At 36.5% G+C, this 20,529-nt stretch overlaps 2 protein-coding genes across 2 annotated transcripts; one reads left to right on the top strand and one right to left on the bottom strand.

Moving 5' to 3' along the window:
• The first annotated feature begins 9,340 nt into the window (after window positions 1–9,340).
• On the top strand, window positions 9,341–12,537 carry LOC126794681 (disease resistance protein RPM1-like). Its single transcript, XM_050521448.1, has one exon. The coding sequence runs from the start codon at window positions 9,556–9,558 to the stop codon at window positions 12,418–12,420; it is 2,865 nt and encodes a 954-aa protein (XP_050377405.1). The 5' UTR covers window positions 9,341–9,555; the 3' UTR covers window positions 12,421–12,537.
• A 974-nt stretch (window positions 12,538–13,511) lies between these two features.
• LOC126794686 (protein SENSITIVE TO UV 2) lies at window positions 13,512–20,491 on the bottom strand. Its single transcript, XM_050521452.1, has 13 exons — window positions 20,265–20,491; window positions 20,082–20,159; window positions 19,605–19,643; window positions 18,930–19,048; window positions 18,726–18,793; window positions 18,286–18,638; window positions 17,485–17,553; window positions 17,073–17,155; window positions 16,033–16,305; window positions 15,842–15,948; window positions 14,778–14,929; window positions 14,156–14,352; window positions 13,512–13,975 (listed from the first exon to the last, which is right to left on the bottom strand). Exons 1-13 carry the CDS (start codon window positions 20,484–20,486, stop codon window positions 13,720–13,722), a joined length of 2,016 nt encoding a protein of 671 aa, XP_050377409.1. The 5' UTR covers window positions 20,487–20,491; the 3' UTR covers window positions 13,512–13,719.
• Window positions 20,492–20,529: the final 38 nt, after the last annotated feature.

Below are 20,529 nucleotides of genomic sequence, written 5' to 3'. Positions count from 1 at the left end.
AATAGGGCATAAACACATTAAGAACGTCACACTTTGTGCTGCTATCAGGGTAGTGCTGCAAGTACTTCTTAGTAGTTGTGACAAGAGTGGTGCACTGCATGACAACTTAGAGTTGTTTTTGATTCAGTTTCCCTTTTTAGTTCTAGTGAGGTTTTTATGAGAGATCCCAAACTGTACATCTTTACATCTTGTAATTATATTTATGTATTACAGTTTGTAAATCGAGTTGTTGTTAAACTTGGTTGAGATATTCAGCTATTGTAATGTATTTTCATTTATTGAAGTTATTTTAGAATGTTAGCTTCCTTAAATTCGAAATTTTATTATTCTGAATTTATGGATGTTACAAAAAAAACACAACTAAACATGTTTCTGAACCATCACTCACTTTCATACCATGCTTCCACCCTTGGACTTGTTATGTTGTATAACCTAAGGAATCCATTCTCAGATTTTGAATAAGTGAAATGATAAACCATGACAGAGAAAAAAAACTACTCAACCAAACACAATAATGACATATCAGACACATATAAACCAAAATAACTTCATCGAACTATAAACAAAGAATCAGGTTAGGTCAACAATCAAGAAAAAATTGATGCATTCCCAATCCATAAAAATCCTCATACGGATTATATGTGATACAATCATCCATAATTAACCATCATTAGTTAAAAAGCTTTTATATATCATATATTGTTGAGACATTTCTCATATAGCAAGAGCAAACCTCATATAGCACATGGACATTTCTCTCTCCATGCAAAGAGAAAGAGAAAACAATTGAAAAAAATAAAGGGAAACACAAGAGAAAATCTCATATAGTTGACTAGGTTAGTTGTTAAACATCTCCATGATATAACATTCTTACATAGATCATTTGTCTAATATTTTTTTATATTAAAATTTCTCTAATATCTGAAACATAAGATTGTTTCCCTGATAGAAAACACAACTGCTTTAATTATAATATTTTTGAAAACTAAAGTGCTAAACTCAATATTCAAACTTGGAATAGTAACAAAAGTGCGAGAATGACTTTACAATGAGACCAATAATTCGGCATTCCAAATAATCTCTTCTTGAACAAAAAGTTTTTGAGACCATCCTTCATCATTTGGATATCTTGGACCAAATGTATACTAAAAAGAAACAAATTAGTGCAAAACACGCCACATGGACAACATGATTTGAACCATTCTAGATGGTGCTCTTGTTCAATCTCCTGACATAATTCTTCACTCAGGCTTCAGCTCTCATCATTGTTATGTCCTGTAAAATATATAGGTTACCCAAAGTCGCACTATTTCCACTCACACAGACACAAAGAAGCATGCACAAAATATTAAGGCAGATATATACAAGTGTCAGTGAGTATTAATAGTATTTCCTTCAACTGAAACAATAGCCAAGTGATGCATACTACTTGTTTAGAATTAACGAGAGGGAATAGATGTGTAACACAAACCAAAAACCATTTCCCAATTGTATTATGTTTTAATTTCCATGGTAGTTCGAGCAAAATGCACATTTAAGACCTACAATCCTCTCTCTCCTAATATTTTCTTCTAGTTGTATGAGATGTCAAATATATAAATATTCTTCTACCATATAAAGTATTAAAGCTTGGATTTCGAGCAATTCACATATACGAAGAACAACTTATTTTAACCACTTCTTGTGCACACTTCTCTGTACACATGTTCAACAATCATACTTCTATAATTTCACTACTTTTGAGGAAAAATCATTTCTCTCGTACTTCTAACCAAAATATAGATAGGGATGATCCTAATTTATGGCGAAAATGTTATCATCTAGCCATCCTTATTCCAACGGTAGAAAATAGAATGCAATAATTGTGTTAAAATGAATTGCATAAACATTAGTGTTTAAACTTTCAAGGCATACCAACTGATTGAGCATAAAATTCTAGAATCTGAATTCATCATCAATCTCTTGAGCCACTTGTATAAACAATAAGAACTCGAGATTAAACACTATCTAGAATGTTGGTGTAAACAAACTGCACACAATCAACGTTAGGCCCCACATAGTTATATAAAGAGAAAAAAAATATTGCGGAAATATGAAGTTACAAGACCCATAAAGATGATCTAAAATTCAAACAGTTTATTTAGAATTCACAATATTTTGAGCAATATATCATTTTGGTCTCTATAAGCACAAAGAAACCTCTCATTTTTTCATTTGGAATAGATACATCGACAATACTCCCCTAACTAGCACAACATTACTATTGACTACATGTGGCTGCTCTGTCTAGAAGCAAACATGACGTTACCTATAGGTAGCTAATTAAGAAAAAAAACATTAATAAACTGATGACAAGAGTCATAACATCAGCAATATGACATTCAAATATGTTATAATCCATATCTTTTTACCTCTAGGCAGACTGCATTTCCATTAACTAAACAGAGTGCAATTCCTTGATCAAAATTCTTATGGATACCTTGAACTACAATGCAAGAGCAATATAAATATATTTATTCAGTGCAAAGAAAAATGTCAATATCCATGAATCATGGAAGCAACACCAATACATACACAAAAAGTTGCATTTAAGTAAAGGGTGTGTTAAATGTACCCAACAAACTTCTTAGTGTACCCAGCTAATAACTTAAATTGATTAAAAATAAAAAAATGGTAAAACAAAATCTCATCATGCCCCCACACTGAACATTGACGAAGAAAATCATTTCAACATCTTGTTGTACGTGGCACAAAGTCAAATTGTCTCTAGAGAAAGTAGTGGAAGGGCAGTTTCACGACGTAAAATGGTAATTGCGACGGTTGATTGTCAACATTCTTGTCTATTGGTGAGAATCAAGTTTTGATGTGGTTAATTGGAAATTGATGTGGGTATGGTAAGACTCAATTAGGACAAAAAAGGTGGGTTGATGTTGATTTTTTGCACGGGAACTCTCTTGGGAGTTCAAAAGCTTTAGTTTATGAAACCCAAATTATGCGAGAGCAAATTTGCTCCCCACCTTATTTCCCCACTTTCATCTCCACCCAGCTATCTATGCGACATGTGTCCCCTCTAACTTAACCACACTAACTATGGTTACTTTTTAGAAACAATGTTTACTCTTTCTGCCTTCTCCAATTTGTTGGAGTCTCCTTCCGTCTCCAAGTCGAGTTCTGCAAATTAGAACAGAAGAAATAATGTTTGGGTTTCTGCCTTCTCCTCCTCCTCCTCACAATATTTCCTTTTGTTAGCTTGCGTGAACAAGGTATGAACTCTAGATGCAGTACTTGGAATAATAGCCAGGGTTTTCTGCCTTCTCCACCTATAGTTATTATATGAAAGATTATGTTTGTTTCTGTTTCTATTTTTCATTTGCTTCCATATTCATTGTATATGCATCTCTGAATTAATTATCAATTATGTATAAAGTATATATGCCATAAACTAGTATCTTTGTAGCTCACTATAACTATATCAAATATAGAACTACACTGTATTATACTAATACGTACTCGATTATGACTCATCTTGTGGTTTCTTATGATATATTATGCAGAAATTGCTTATTCTATATTGAGCAATATGGAATTTTTAGAGGGAGAAATTTGTGCTCAGGATTTTGGTAATCTTGATGAAACAATGGATTATGCACAGTCAGATTTGTATTCAGAAAGTTTGGGTAGGATGAACAATGATAAGCAAACAAGAGAAGACAATGCCACTGCTTTCGGTGAAAGTAATGAGGAACCTCTAGAAGATATTGAAGAAGCTATTGTTGTTCCAGCTCTTGGTATGATGTTTGACACCGAGGAAGATGCATATGTTTTTTACAATTCTTATGCTAAAACTATTGAGTTTAGTGTGAGAAAGCAGAGAGTCAATAAAAATAAAAGTGGTTTGGTATGGAAAAGATTATATACTTGCTCTCGTGAAGGTTTCTATAAGAAAAAAAACACACCAACAAGAAAAAGAGACGACCGAAGATGTGGATGCAAGGCACAACTTGAGATCAAGCTTCAAGAAGATGGAAAGTTTGCTGTGACAGCATTTCATTATGAACATAACCATGATGTAGTTTCTCCATCACTTTCACATGCTTTAAGATCACATCGAAACATAGAGACTTCTCAATGTGGATTCAGGAATCAGATGAGCAATGCTGAGTTCAAGCCATCAGAAATTTACAGGTACATGACTGTTGAAGCAAACGGGCACCAAATTTAAATTTTACTCAAACAGATTGCAACAACTTCATTCAAAGAAAGTGGACAACGTTGCTGAAAAAAGGTGATGCGAATAACTTGCTTGCTTATTTCAAGAAAAAGAAAAGTGAGGACGAGTCCTTTTTCTATGAAATTCGAACGAATGAGGAGAATGAGATTTGTGGTGTTTTCTATTGTGATGGGAAATCAAGACAAGATTATGCCATATTTGGTGATGTTGTTTCCTTTGATACAACATTCAAAACTAACTAATATGAAATGGTTTGTGCTCCAATAATTGGTATTAATCATCATGGTCAAACAATCTTATTTGGGTGTGGATTATTAGATGGCGAGACCACATATGCATGTACATGGTTGTTTGAAGTTTCCGTACAAGCTATGGCAGGAAAGAAACTGAAGACCATATTTACAGACCAAGCTGCATCAATCTCAGCTGCCATTAGGGAAGTATTTCCTGATTCTCATCACTGTCTTTGCTTGTGGCACATCTTTCAGAATGCAGCAAAACATTTAAGTCATGTCTTTCAAGAGTTCTCGACATTCTCACAAGATTTCAGAAGTTGTGTGTATGATCCAGAGACCATTAACGAATTCAAGTCAAGTTGGAACTCATTACTCGAAAATTATGGCTTAAGTGATAACCCTTGGCTACAGAACTTGTATGAATTACGTGAAAAATGGGCACAAGTCTATGGATGATCCCATTTTTGTGCAGGTATATATATATATATATATATAAATTGTTTTTGACATTGATTCTTATCACTTGATATTGTGATCATTATATCATTATGTTTTTCAGTTTGTTGATCAGGTTTTTGTTATTAAAGAAAGTTTAACTGTTTGTTTTGTAGGCATGACAACAACACAGAGAAGTGAAAGCATAAATAAATTCTTTTATAGGAATCTTTATCTACGCGAGTGGATCCAACAATATGAACTAGCACTAGATGATCGAAGAGAAAAAGAGAGACTTGCAGAGGTTGCAACTTCACAAACAAAGCGTATCTTTTTATCAACTTGGAAAGTGGAGGTAGAAGCAGCAAATAGGTACACAAAAAACATTTTCTATCTCTTTCAAGGTGAGTACAAAAAATGCTTGGATTTGAAATTGGAGTTAGAAAGTGATGATGGCATTACACAAACACATGTGGTGGAAAGACCGGGAAATCCATGTTTGAGAAGGTCAATTACATATTATCCTTCAAATCATTTGATTATATGCAACTGTAACAGATTTAAATTTGAAGGGATTCTTTGCTCACATGCATTGAAACTATTTCGTGAGTTGGCTATGCCTTCGTTACCATCTGAATATTACCTAAAGAGATGGAGACATGATGATAGGCGTGGTTTGGAGTCAACTGAGGTAAATGTAAGTGCTCCTAGCTCATCTTCCAGTATTCAATATAGTCGCTTATCTCAAATAGCACATAGAGTTGTAGCGAAGGGTTCAATAAACAAGAAAACATGCACTATGGTTGAGTCTAAATTGATAGACTTAGAGGCAGTGTTAGATGGTATCTTGCAGGCCGGAATGGGACATGATGGAACAAATTGTGATTTGGACTTTAATAATGAAATGCATGAAAATAATGCAAATTTGGTTCTACGAGATCCATTGAAGAAACGTAAACCTCGGAATAAGGGAAAAGGAAAGAATGTCTTAGGTTTTAAAAAGCAAAGAAAAAAGAGTGAGCAGTCCAGGCAAAAAGAACAAAATGCAGCACTAGATGAGGAGAACACTGCATCAGTACCAAAGAAAAGGAGAGGCTCATCCAAAAGAAAAGGTTAGTGTATAATTTATGTACATGTATATTGTTCTTCTTATGCGCTTCATCTATTAAAATCACACTAATTATTCCCAAACTGCAGTTATTCAAGAATCCAACTCAAATGGACACGAGATTGTTGGCCCTTCGAATCCATATTTGCCATATAGCCAAGTGAATTTTACAACTATTCAAAGTTCATTCAAAATTGAAAGATAATGTATTTGACATTGGTTTATGAATGTACAGGAACTATCTCGAATTGGTTATGAATGACATCAGAAGTTGTCAGAATTCTTATGTCCAGGTATTTCTACAACTTCTAGTGCTCCAGCCATATCTACAAATTTTTCATACGAATTATCGTCACTAGCTTCTTTTGCTCAAGTCATCCCTTTACAACCACATGTTTACCAAGTTGGGGCTTCTAGTTCTCAAACCATTCCTAACCAAGCGCTTGGTTACCAAGTTATTTCCCCGACGTTAAGCGATTACTCAATCATGCACTCACAGGTTTGTAACTTTGTAATCCTAGTTTATATATTACTAATATTTATTTTCTCATTTCATAATAAAATTAATATCGTCATACGTATATTTGATAGGATACTGTACGAGCAAGATCTCAAGGATCGATTCGCCATCTAAACTTTGAAGATCTTTCAATGTCAGAGGCTCCATCATTGTAACCAGGGATTGAAATCATGCACTCATTGTTCTTAATACATTTTGATCAAGGATGCAGTTAAACTAGAACAACGTACACAATAAGATCATTTGAATTTTTAGTGTTCAACATTGGAAATTGTTTATGGCATTTTTAGTCGCTACAAGGGATGATGACAATATATTAGTTGAATTAGATTCCAATGGGAGTAAAACGTTGTTCTTTATTTTATTTGTTTTCCAATAGCTTGAATTCGCTATGTTCACGTATACTTACTTGCAAAAAATATAATCAAGCTTAAATTGTTTTTGTGGTTTTTTCCTAGAAGCTAAGAGTTTCAAAATTGAAAGAGAGAAAATTTTATAATGACATTGGCATTGATTGACTACACCAATAAAAATTATTAATGTTTTGTTTAAAGAAAAAAAAAGAAAAAATAGAAAGAAAAGGAAAAAATTAGGTAAAATCAGAAAAATAAATAAAATTAATAAGAGTAACCATAGTTAGTGTGGTTAGGTTAGAGGGGACACGTGTCACATAGATAGCTGGGTGGGGATGAAAGTGGGAAAATAAGGTGGGGAGCAAATGTACTCTCAAATTATGCTTATGCACAGTTGATTCCATTATGTCATGTTATCATCAGTATGCATTGTGGCACCCTTTAACTTGCATGCTTTCCTTTGTATACCTCGTTGTATTGGCATAATCATATATGAGGTTGTTATCATCAGTTCTATGCTTGAGTTGAAACTCAATTTGAGTTTCTAACCTTGAAAAAAATAAAGGGAAGAAGATGTTGGGTACAAGATGCAGGTATTTTGGTCAACTTAATTAAGAATGGTTGATATTATTAGATTTAAATAATTAATTGGGTATGTTAAGAAGTTTGATGGGCACATTTAGCAGCATCCTTAAGTAAATAACCTAAAAGTAAAAGAGAGAGAAATTGGTGCATACATTTCTCAATCTTCTGACTTGGGTTTGAAGACCAGTGATTTCCTCATCAACATCAGCGTGAATTGGATCAATCCTTAATTGGATTTCATTTGGGTTAACCATTATGTGCGTCATCTTTCAAATCCAAACCTCAAACCCACCAAAGATATCCAATTTCTTCACTACTTGAAAAACCTAGTTCCACAATCACAATCACATTCGTAAAATCCTCAATCTATTCAGTACCACAATCGAATCCATACTTCACAACATAACTGAGTTCAAACAGAGATCGAGCTTTGTTGCTAGGAAAACAAAATCGAGAGAGAAATCTAACAAACTAGAGCCTTAAATCAAAGTTTAAACCTAAAATTAAGTTAGATTAGTTTGAATTCAAGTGAGAGGTTTGGGTTTTGGAGAGGGAATGGAGATCAAAAATTGTACCAGAGGTGGTGGGGTGTCGTGATATGGTGGTCGGAGGCGGACGATGGCGATGCCAACAAACAGAAATCAAAATATGCCAATAATTTTTTTTAAATCACAAATTTCGTGAAATGTGTAATGTCCTAAATTATTCATGTAGTCGCCAAACATGCATCTTAAATTATCGTAAAAGATCCAAGTACGTTAAAATTTGCTTATATGTATAATACGGGAAGACAACATTGTTGCTTACACGTACTATTGCCATGTTATATTTTTTGCTTTATGTAGCTAGAAATTCGGAATAACCTCATGAAACCATGTCGAAAACTAGTTCAAGTTGCCCTTACCAAATTAACAAAATCGATAGAAATTAGTACGAGTAATTCAACTTTTACATCCAAAATCTAAACGATCCAGATGCAGATACGTACGTGAGTCTAATAGACCACTACTTAAAAAGTCCTAAACTAATCAATCCAAAGGCTCCTCTACTAAACACGCCTTAATATTCAAACTCTTTACTCTCTTTGACTTTTTAGAAAGGCTTGCTGACTCTTGCACCGCCAATCACCCTGTTCTCTCTATCGTCAAGACAGAAACTGGAATAAGGGTCATTGGAAAACTCATTCTCAGGTGACTCTACTAACCCAGACTTTGTTTTCAGACTCTTCTGAAATTGGGTATTCAAAGTATGATCAAATTATGTGCCTTTTTGTATTGAACTCCATGTTAATCTCTTCTTTCCTCGAAGAAACTGATTGAACATCATAAGAACGTATTAGATATTCTATGTAGAGCATAAAGTCAGTTTGAATGTATAGGAAACTGCTGGGTACGTAGTTCTTACACAATAACGAGCTTGTCCCCTTTTACACGCCTTCAGAATTCAGATGAGAACTAAGATCACACCTTACTATATTGTCTTGATATATTATGTATATATAATGGTCTGTTGCTTTCAGTCAATCTATTTAAGTTACTTGTGGAAAAGTTTTGTGATGTAAGGCATTTTTTGTATGATGAATTGGTAAGAATGGTGGTTATTTCTGGTTATATATATGTCTTCTAGGATAAGATGAAGCCGATTGCGATAAGTTTTCCAGCTCAGGTGTATGCTGTCCAGTTTATCCTTTTTCATAGTAGCTAATCAGGATAATGCACTGAGAGTGATTTGATGTTTGAATTGTAAGAATTGGGTAAGCAGAAAGTGACTGGTGAAATAAAACTTTTATATGGAACTTCCTAAAATTATGTAGGTAGTACCGAGATATTTCCCTGTACATGACTTGTTGTTTTCCCGTGGATTATCTATGTTGTTGCTCATTTGATTTTGACGTGAAGTTTACCATGCCTATGTATAGTTATCTATTGTTAAATATTTTATAGCATATTTTCTAGTATATAAACATGCAAGGTTGAAGTGAGAAATGTAACTTGGAGCAACTAGCCAAGTCACTTGGATGCAGCCAATGCCATCTACAGTTTCAGACTGGCAAAGGCTGTTCCGCAACGCAATAAACACAAAACACGATGGCAGAGAGTTCAGTTAAATATCTGCTGGAGAAGCTTGCAGCGATCTTTGAAAATGACGACCACTTGTTGGGAGTTCTATTTGGCAGTGTTCGAGAGGAAGGGGTCTATCTCCGAGGAGAATTTGAAAGAATGAAGGCCTTTCTAAGGACTGCAGACACATTACTGGAAACTGATCAGGAAGTTGAAGTCTGGGTCAAGCAAGTCAGAGATGTTGCTCATGAAGCTGAAGATATTCTAGATGAATTTACTTTGCTGCATGAACATGATCATGGCCATGGAATCTATGGTTCTCTACGTACTTTGGGATGCTGTATCAAGAATGTCAAAGCTTGTTACCGAATTGCTTCCGAGTTAAAAGCCATCAACGCAAGGATCAAAAACATTTCTGAGGTTCATAAGAGACTTCGTCACAAATTCATCAAAGCTGAACAAGGTCCAGGATTTGACAGTGTGGGGAATACATGGCAAGATCTTCGAGGAGATGCCCTTCTCTTAGATAAATCTGATCTTGTGGGCCTTGATGAGCCTATAAATCAGCTGGTGAGGTGGCTGTTTAAGAGTAGTCCTGGGCGGAAAGTGGTCTCATTGGCCGGAATGGGGGGTATGGGGAAGACCACCTTAGCAAAGCAAGTCTATGATGATCTAGAAGTGAAAAAACATTTCAAAGTTTGTGCATGGATCACTGTCAATCGGTCATTGAAGTCTGGAGAAATTCTCAAAGACATGGCTCAACAACTCTTCAAAGCAATGAGGAGACAAGTTCCACAAGTTATCGTAAACATGGACAATGATCAGCTGAAGACAATGATCAAGGAGCTGCTACAGAAGAGGAGGTACCTGATTGTTTTAGATGATGTATGGCACCTGTATGAATGGCATGCTATTCAAAATGCATTGCCTAACAACAGATGTGGGAGCCGAATTATGCTCACTACAAGAAATTCTGATGTGGCCTCCACCACTCGTGTACTCTCTAATGGTAAGACCTATGAGTTAAAGCCCTTACCTCCTCTAGAGTCTTGGGATCTGTTTTGCAGAAAGGCATTTCGGCAGAACAAATGTCCTCTACACTTGGAGGATATATGTAAGGACATCTTAAAAAGGTGCGAAGGTCTTCCCCTTGCAATTGTTGCAATCAGTGGTGTTTTGGCTACAAAAGATAAAAGACGGATTGATGAGTGGGATATGGTTGGTCGCACCCTTGGGGCGGAGATAGAGGGTAATGACAAGCTCAAGCATTTGAGAAAGGTTCTTTCACTCAGTTTCAATGATTTACCTTACTTTCTGAAATCGTGCTTCTTATACCTGAGCATCTTCCCTGAGGGTCATCTAATTGCGCGGATGAGGCTAATCCGGTTATGGGTAGCAGAGGGTTTCATTGAAGCAAAAGAGGGGAGAACACTGGAGGAAGTAGCAGATGACTATCTCCATGAACTCTTGAACAGGAGCCTTATGCAAGTGGCCACAACCACTCCTGATGGAAGGGTCAAAACATGTCGGATCCATGATCTTTTGCGGGAGATCATCATCTCCAAATCAAGAGATCAGAATTTCACAACAATTGTGAAAGAAAAAAGTGTGCCTGCACAGTGGTCAGATAAAATTCGACGCTTATCTATACATGACACGCTGCAAACTGTGCGGCCAAACAGGTCAGTTTCCCAATTACGTTCGTTATTCATGTTTGGGGTCAGAATAAGGCCTTCCATCAATGCATTATTTCCCAGTGGTTTTAGGCTGCTTAATGTGTTGGACTTGCATAGCTCGCCTTTAAAGAGATTTCCTATTGTTGTTGTGGACTTGCATTTCTTGAAATACCTGAGTCTGAGGGATACCAAGGTAAAAACTGTTCCAAGATATATTGGGAAGCTTCAGAATCTAGAAACTCTAGATCTTAAGCATTCCAATGTCAGTGAACTCCCTGATGAGATCCTCAAGCTCCAACGCCTACGCCATCTTTTGGTATACAAGCATGAATATGTATCTTATGAACAGTTTAGTTCAAAGAATGGATTTAAGGTTACCCCAAAAATAGGTGTTTTGCAAGCATTGCAAAAGCTCTGTTTCATTGAGGTGAACCAAGATGGTGGCACGATTATAAGAGAGCTCGGGAAGCTAACTCAACTGCGAAGGTTAGGTCTATTAAAGTTGAGAAAAGCAGATGGAAAGGCTTTGTGCTCATCTATTGAAAAGCTGAGTAATCTTCATGCGTTATCCATAGCTTCAGTGAAAGAAGATGAGATCATTGACCTTCAACACCTTTCTTCTCCTCCTTTGCTTCAGCGGCTCTATATGAGAGGACGTCTGGACGCAATACCTCACTGGATTCCTTCTCTTCCAAGCCTAGTCAGATTGTCTCTGAAATGGAGTAGGCTAAAGGATGATCCACTCATCTCTCTACGACATATTCCCAATCTTGTTCAACTTGAATTATGTCAAGTATTCGTTGGAGACAGATTGTGTTTCAAGGCCGATGGGTTTAGGAAGCTGAAGATCTTAAGCCTGGACAAATTCGATGAACTTAAGTGCATACACGTAGAGATGGGTGCAATGGATTGTCTTGAAAAGCTCAGCATTCAACGGTGTAAGCTTCTGGAGAAGGTGCCATCAGGGATTGAGCATCTGCGTAAGTTGAAAATTCTCGAGTTCTCTGATATGCCAGTGGATCTGATGAAGACAATTCGTCCAGATGGAAAAGATAACTGGAGAGTGTCGCATGTCGCAGAAGTTTACTCAACCTACTGGAGAGAAGGAGGATGGGAGGTGTATTCTATAGACAGCATGACTGACGGGGAGTACTGTCCACTGCCCAACAATGACTTCAGCCACGAACTAGAAACTCGATGGAAATCCTGGAAGTAATTCATCATTTATGTGCTGGTAATCAGCTGCCTTTGTAGATATTGCTTATCCATGTAATTAACTGTCTGTGTACTTATAAATTTGTACATGATGCATATATGAAAGATTGCCTATGGTTGTTAGGTAATCCAGAATGCCTACTAGTTTGTATAAACATTAGTCTTATTGTCTGTATAGCATTGTAACCTATTGTACAAACTGATGATGGGTTGGTGTAAATGGAAGGCTATGCCGTACTATAGCTATTTCCTAATGTAAAATGTCTTGGTTATTTCGGTTTGGCCGTCACTCGGTTGTGTATTGCTATGATCAGTGCCCTTCTTGCACCCATCTACTTCCAGTCCACAGTGGATGATCAATCAAGTAGCCGAGAAGCATTAGTTTGATAGAAATGCATAGCTCGATGTATCCTGTCAACTAGGCTACGTACAACAGAGTTGTCATGTTAATAGTTTCATGTTACTTATACTTACAGCTCTTTTGAACTGATTATGCGTGATTCAGGCTTGAGTTTATGTTGGTTGTTTGGGTTGTTAAGTGAGGAGCTGCTAAAGGAGAGAGGAGGCATCTGATTGTCGATGATATGCGGCACCTAAACGAATGGATTCAACATGCACTGCCTAACAATAGTTGTCGAAGCAGCTAGTTCTGGAGAAAATTGTACGTATAGGTTCAAGGAGGATCCACTTGTATTCCTCGAACTATCCAGGCATTTGAAGGAGACATATTTTGCTTTGAAGCTGGAGGGTTTGAAATGCTTGAGCATATTATTATTATTATTATTATTATTATTATTATTTAAGGGGTTTGGAACCCAGCCTAGCTTCGTTTATTAAACACAATAAAAAACATAGCAAGAGGGGCTTCTAATCCCACTTGATGAATCTTGCTTCATCGTTTATTAAACACAATAAAATACATAGCAAGAGGGGCGTATAGTCCCACTTGATGAGTCTTGCTTCACCGCTGTCTCGCTCCTAGTTGTAACAGATAACCTAATGAAAAGACTAGTGCACGTCCCAGTTATAGTTCACATGAACATACAGTAGCAGTAGAAGTTGATTCTTTTATATATACGGTAACCAAGCATTTGATCAATACAACAATTCCATCATACAATGACCAAGACTTGACAAAACTTTCCAGCTTAGCAACTGGCGCCGGCACATTACAAAATTTCCGGCTACAAGGCTCATTCTAAGAGTTTTGCACTGCACAACACAGCTCTGGTGGCAACATGTACACTGTTGAGACCTAGGAATTTACAAAAATGTGTGTACTATAAGTGCAAAAACAGCTTCAGGATATGTTATCACCTAAATATGAGAACACCCTTTTCTTAAAGACTCTAGCTAGGTCACCAATATCAGATTCCGGCCTGCTATCAAACTTCTCATATACTTGGTCTTTCCAGGACAACCTACTCGCAACATTAATGGCTAAGCTGGCCATGTCTCTGCTATCTGTTAACAATACATGCAAGACAGTTGCAGAATATGAAGGGTTTGACACCAATCTGTTGAGCAATATCAGAGCCTCCCGTATCAGCAATGTCCTACATAACAACATGACAGTACACACAATATAAGCAACATTTAACAAAGACGTGTTTCCATCAGATTCTTATGAACAGGAATGAATCTGTTACTTAGTATCAGAATATGTGATTCCTAGCCTGCATATAAATAACGGTATCAGAACACACAAGGGCCAATAAGACCCGCATATCAAATACCTTTCTTTATAAAGCTGTTGTTGTTGCTTAGTATTAACTGCTGTCTCGTCTACTTGTGCTGCCAGAACTTGTAATATTAAAATTAGAAAATTTGCATCTTGACGCAGCTTGTGACTCGCAAGTATTTCAAAGCCAGATTTTCCAGATGAAGCTAGGAAGGCCAATAGAAGAACAACATTTCGGCAAAGTGTCAACTCCTGAAAGCACAAGCATATACAAGCCATCAATATCTGAAAATACAAATCATTAAAAATAAATATTTAACTCTAGGGATAGGATCAAAAGTTTAAAACCCTCCTCCACTAAGGTAGTGTAAGAGATACTATGAAATGGAAACGGACATAACCACCTCCACCATGTAGTTCACAGGCCTAGCAGGCCTCTATTGAACCAACAAGACACATAAAATCATGTGTCTCTCAAGTCTTAACCTAGAATGAGTATGACAGTTCATTTATCTAACAGAACTATGTGTCACATCACCTGGACTCTTGTGACGCCAATAGAAAATTATGCCGACTCATTTCTAAATCAAGTTCTTTTTACAGACAACATGCGAGTATATGCCTACGGCTTTAAGCAGAAAAAGAAAAAAAGTTATTTACTGTAGAAGAAAGGATACCTCTAGACAGTGTCCACGGTAAGCTAGACAGTCTGCCAATCCTTGAAATATCATACGGTACTTTTGAAAAGTCAAAGCACTAGCATCTTCATCCATAGCACCAGCATCCTTCTCTTCATAACTGGTACAGAATTTGACCAGTATTTTAGGACCTTCAATTGAACAATAAATGTTCAGGGTTTGAGACACAAATGGCAATACATATACAGAAATAATCAATAAAGCATGCATCTAACTCTAGAAGTTCAAGTCAAAGAGCTGATTAGTGGACTGCCAGGTTAACTCCCATCACTACTTTCAGGCTTTACAGAACCGAAGTACACAAGTGGTAGAAGGAAAGGGTCACCGGTACAATAAGCAAATAGTAATGTTTAAAATTTGGAAGATTCCAAAACAAAAGGCATGCCAAGAACCCTCTCATTCAAGCATATAGTGTGACAACAAATAGAAACATAACTAGATCAATATGTAATTAGTACCATAACCTAAGATGAAGGAAGACATTTAAGAAAAGTCCCAGACATATGTCAAATGTTTTCCGAAAGCTACAGTAGGGAGTGGATGCTATGGGATAAAGTCAATATCTGGTCATTATTAAAGGCATCAATTTCACTGTGTTTTAAAATTTAGCATACAAGTTAAAATGAGAGTTAAGGCAAGCTGCAGTTATTTAGAAAAGCCTAAAATCTGACTATCATAGTTGGGCTATTCTTGAGTCTTGCTTTTAACTGCTTTGAAATTTACTATGAAGATATCATGTCCCACAATGGTGAGATGAAATCATGAAAGTATATGTAAAATACTGAAGTACAACAGATAAATCGCAACAAGTTCCCATAGTAAATTCCCTACATGATATCTATAATAAATTTCTAATAATAAGAAAGATGATAATAATAATAATAATAATAATTATTATTATTATTATTATTATAAACTATGATAGTTATATCGGGAAAGCTGCACTGATATCGAGGAGTCTAAATGTATTTATCACGGTCTGGCTATAGCTTTAATTTTACATTGGGAAAAAGAAACTAAAGCAAAAGTGATGTAAAACTCACAATTCAGTAGCATATACAGAAGATGCACTGCTTGTCTTCGCACCTCAAAACCAGTTTCCTTTGCAAGCAATTTTGCGATCATTTCAAACACCAGTGTCTGGCCAAACCTGTCTCCAATGGAGCTTCAGTTAGACAATCTGAAAGTCTAACAGATAGATATTTTAATAGAAAGAGGCTATTTTTATTCTTACTTTTCCCTCTCCATAAAGGCATTACTTTTCATTACAATGACATTCATAATGGAGACTGCTTGTAGCCTTATGCAGTGTTCTGTATTCCTTGTGGCAGTTTGTACGATCAACTCAAAAAGCAAACCCCAGTCTATGCAAGAAACCAGATCTGCAACTCCATTATTCCAATTCCCTCTCTTGCTTTCAGTTTCAGCATAAAAATCCATTCCAAACGGAAGAGAGTCCATATAAGCTGTCGGACTCCTTACGAATCCCTCGACAATGACATTGACCCTGAGTAGAGTGCACTGGAAAGATCAAATCAAAGTTCATAAGCATGCGAAAAGCCGAAAACACAAAAAAAAAAAAAAAAAAAAAGAAGCCAAAACTTCTAAACAAACAAAAAAATGACAAGGTAATTCTGACATCCCATGCTAATGGAATTTCTATCAGGAAATATATTTGAGTAGATTACAAAAGGCAACAGAAAATGTACATTCCATATATTTGTTTCTCCTATCACTACAAATCCAGGCAACCAAGGCCCTAGAGCGTTCATCTCTGTCTGTTATATCAATGGCTTATCCACCCACCATTACGCCACATATGGATCAAGCCACTATTATTAAATTACTTCTTTTTTTTACATATATAAACAGCTTTTTCTTGGAATAAGCAGCTTTTTATTAAAATAAAAAGCAAAATACAAGGAGGTGGACAAGGAGTCCCCTTTAAGAAGCTAATGAGGGGAGCTAGGACCAGACTCTAAGAAGCTCAACTATTAATGCTAAGGGGCTTATGCTACCACTGCCTGCCAGTTAGTAATAATAGAAGAAAGATTATAATCCTCAAAATCCTTAGAAGTAGAAGCCCATGATGAGGCCCAAAATTTAACTCCCTCCCATAGGACTTCCTTCACTCTTAGTACATGCTAATAAAGAATCATTTAAACACCAAAAAGTAAGGGATGAATCATCAATAGCATATACAACCGATACATTTCTACCTCCAGCATAATCAAAAAGTATATACGAGGTTTACATGAAACAGAGTATATGTACCTTCCTTCTACTGGTCTTTCTAAACTTAGAATGTGCTTAAGAAACACATGTAGTATATGTAGAGATGCCTGGACAATGACAACCTATACAAATATGAACCAACTCATCAAAAAACTGCAAGAATCATACTGAAAGAACTAAATGAAAGACTAACAATAGTAAACTAAAGTAACATATAAACAAGGTGAGATACAAGTGGTTGGAAGTGGAACATTTATAGTCTCTGATGCAAAGGAATGATATGTGAAGGTAAAAAGAGCTTACAAGCATGAATTTTCTGTCAACAGTTCAGTCTTAAGTTTTGGATCAACAATTAAAGATTTGAAGATATTGATGATGCCAATAGTGGTTTCAATTTAAAAATTAAAATGTGAATCTCAAGGAGTCGCACAATATTAACATATTAACTCACATTGTTAAAACTGCAGAGGTCGACTAGTGGTTCAAACAGAGCATCCAACTTTACCATTCCATTATTGACCTACAATTCAACACTCAAATGAAAGACAAACAAAACTCATACAAGATAACAAGGGATTCAACATCATCTGAATACTCTTAAGAGGCTATGGTTTGCTATCAAAAAGAATTGTTCTCCTGTTCATTAAGTTGTATATAAGGAAACTTAATTCAATCACCATTAGCAGCTTTACCAAAGAATTTGTGTTGACTATTTCAAAAATTCACGCAATAAGGGAGAATAGTACCTATTAGTCATCATACAGTTATTTGGTTTTGAACAAAACAGGGTGGCACAACCAATCATGTATTCACCATGAGCCCATGACAAACCCAGTAGTTCTCCATGAACCCAAGTCAAACCCAGTACATATATGGGTGACAAGGTTGATTACTTAATTTCTGAATCCATCCATTATTCCTACAAAAGGTGACATGATGCCAGTAACACATGTGGCTAAACCTTTTTTATATTCAATCGTTTATTAATCAAAATGTCTTCACTTTTTTAAATCTTATGCATTGAACTTTTGAGATGACAGCACATAAATCAAAACGTGTAGCCTTCTCCTTTATCCCTTACGAAACTATTGTAAGCCAAAATTGTGATAGCACATCCAGACCACAATTAACACATCTAAGATCAAGTAGATCTTTCAAAAATATATATATAATTTGGGACTTGATTTGTAAGCTAGGGTTCAAGATATTCTCAACCTAAAAAATTATATGAAATTGCATGATATAAGAGTACCTCGGACAAGACTGAATAAAGATGAGATACTTTTGCAACTTCTGGGTTACGAGATACGTGCACATTCTGTAAAGCTACAATACAAGAGCTTTTATCTCCTGCAGAGTCCATTCTCAGTTTGGAGGATATATTCATGCCAATGCACCCAGAAAGAGAATGAAAATCTGTTTGGCATGCTATAAGCAAATTGGAAATGACATTTTTCCCCAACTCTTGTTCATTTGGAGATCCGCAGATAGCAAGCAATTTCTTGGAGAGGTTATCAGAAATGTGCTGGTCATCATTTTGTATTGGTTGAGAAGAAGGAGTGGTTACATTAGTTTGAACACCTGTGTCTTTAGTGGTGGACACACCTAGGTGAATATAAAATAAGTAAACATGTCAGAAAGTATGACAACAAGAAAATGAATTGATTGCCAATGATCCCTAACTCATCTCACCAATATGATCCCGAGAGCTAGGGTGATGATTGGAACATCTTGCCACATGTAATTGTGCAGAAGATTCCCTGATAGGATCATGATTAGAGATAAGATATATGCACCCCTCATGGTCATTAGTATTCTAAACAATGGGCAGTACCGCTAAACTTTGGATTTGCAGCATAAAAGATTGACGACGTGTGACAGGAAGTTTATACTTACATATTTGGACAATCAGAGTTCCTCTCAGCGCCATCGTTCTTTTCATTCCTAGAGAGTGCAAACTGAAGCTGTTCATCTTTTTTGTCTCTTTCCTTCTTTAATTCGGAGCATTCTTGTTCCTGCGAGTAATAGAAGGTGTATTGAATACAGTTATGCCAAGAATGATCTCAAAGACAATAATGAGAAGCGGGATCCTATTAGAAGTTGTAAATTATCAGTACAAGAAAATCGAATGCAACTTCAGATACGACTCTGGCAATGTAGCAAATAGATAAAATGGACAGAACATCCCCATTTTAAACAAATTTGCTTTATAGATACACCGGACATAAATGAAAGCATACCCGGACAAAAATGTACTGCCATTATTTATTAGTTAAGAGCTCAGTAACAAACTCATATACTTACTCGAATAAAGACAAAGGTATAATGGAACTAACAAGACTAGAACGGATAGAATTAAACGAAAAACTTCACTTACGGGAAAATCTACCATAAGTAATATTCGTAGGCCATAAAATGAATACAAAACAAACAGCAAGTGCAATCTCACTTACGGGAAAATCTACCATAAGTAATATTCGTAGGCCATAAAATGAATACAAAACAAACAGCAAGTGCAATCTCATTACGCAGCATCGATTGAGAAAGAAAACCCAAAAAAAAAAAACGTACATAATCTGAAAGCCGCTTCAAGACATGACCAAGCTCGTTCTGCAATTAACATTCATCAGACCTTAGTAAGAACATGAGAACAAAAATAATGTTATTTCATCCCATAAGAATAGAATTAAGTCAGCAACTATCTAATGTCAGGGAATCATGTTTTTTGGCATGCAAGAAAACAAATGTATGTCTGGAATGCAAACACTTACTGCTCTTTGAACCCAGGTAACCGTCGAAACATATAATCCAAACCAAAACTGACGAGTAACCAGAATACCATAACAATTTTCAACAACCAAAATCCCTAGGAGAAGAATGACTCCTCCACAAGAATTGCTGCATCTCCTAATTAACCGAAAAATTTCTGGTTAACCAATCCTAATGCCGATAAATCCCGACGCTGTGTCACCAATATACTTCTACTTTTCATGTATGAATACACATACAGATACATATTCAATTACAGTAATGCAATATGTCCCTAACCTTCAAGCGCCCAATTTGGCGGTCCTTATCACAACTAGAGGGTCCAAAGCGAGGCACTGCCGAAGAAGAAGCAGCCATCTGTTGAAACCAAAAGACATCACAAGAACCAATACATTACTCAAATCTAATCAATTACCGAAACGAAATCCCTAATGAGAAAGAGGAGATGTAATCCCTCAATACCTTCAGTCGCCCAGTTTCAGAGCTCCGAACGCGCGGCGGCAGCGCGGAGGAGGAGGAGACGGCGTTGGAGAGCTGGGAGAGGTGGCGCGGAGGCGAGTAGGTAATCATCGGAGACGGCGGCGGCGGAGGAGGCTGAGATTGGGAGACGAGGCGCTCTTCAACTTGGATGAGCTCATCGATGAATTCCGATTCCCAATCGTCTAAACCCTCGTCGTTGTCCATCAACTCGCTCCCAGAGTTTGAAAGGGGAAAGCGGCACTTTTTG

Source organism: Argentina anserina, chromosome 5, assembly GCF_933775445.1.
Source record: "Argentina anserina chromosome 5, drPotAnse1.1, whole genome shotgun sequence".
Lineage (NCBI taxonomy): Eukaryota > Viridiplantae > Streptophyta > Magnoliopsida > Rosales > Rosaceae > Argentina > Argentina anserina.
Note: the sequence above shows the minus strand (reverse complement) of the source record. Positions and strands in the feature narration are given on the sequence as shown.

Coding starts and splice junctions, on each gene's coding strand:
- LOC126794686 (XM_050521452.1), bottom strand. CDS start 20,486: ATGGACAACGACGAGGGTTTAGACGATTGGGAATCGGAATTCATCGAT. Junction 18,639..18,725: donor TAGCTCTCGGGATCATATTG/GTGAGATGAGTT, acceptor ATATTCACCTAG/GTGTGTCCACCACTAAAGAC. Junction 17,156..17,484: donor ACCTCTGCAGTTTTAACAAT/GTGAGTTAATAT, acceptor ATATTTGTATAG/GTTGTCATTGTCCAGGCATC.
- LOC126794681 (XM_050521448.1), top strand. CDS start 9,556: ATGGCAGAGAGTTCAGTTAAATATCTGCTGGAGAAGCTTGCAGCGATC.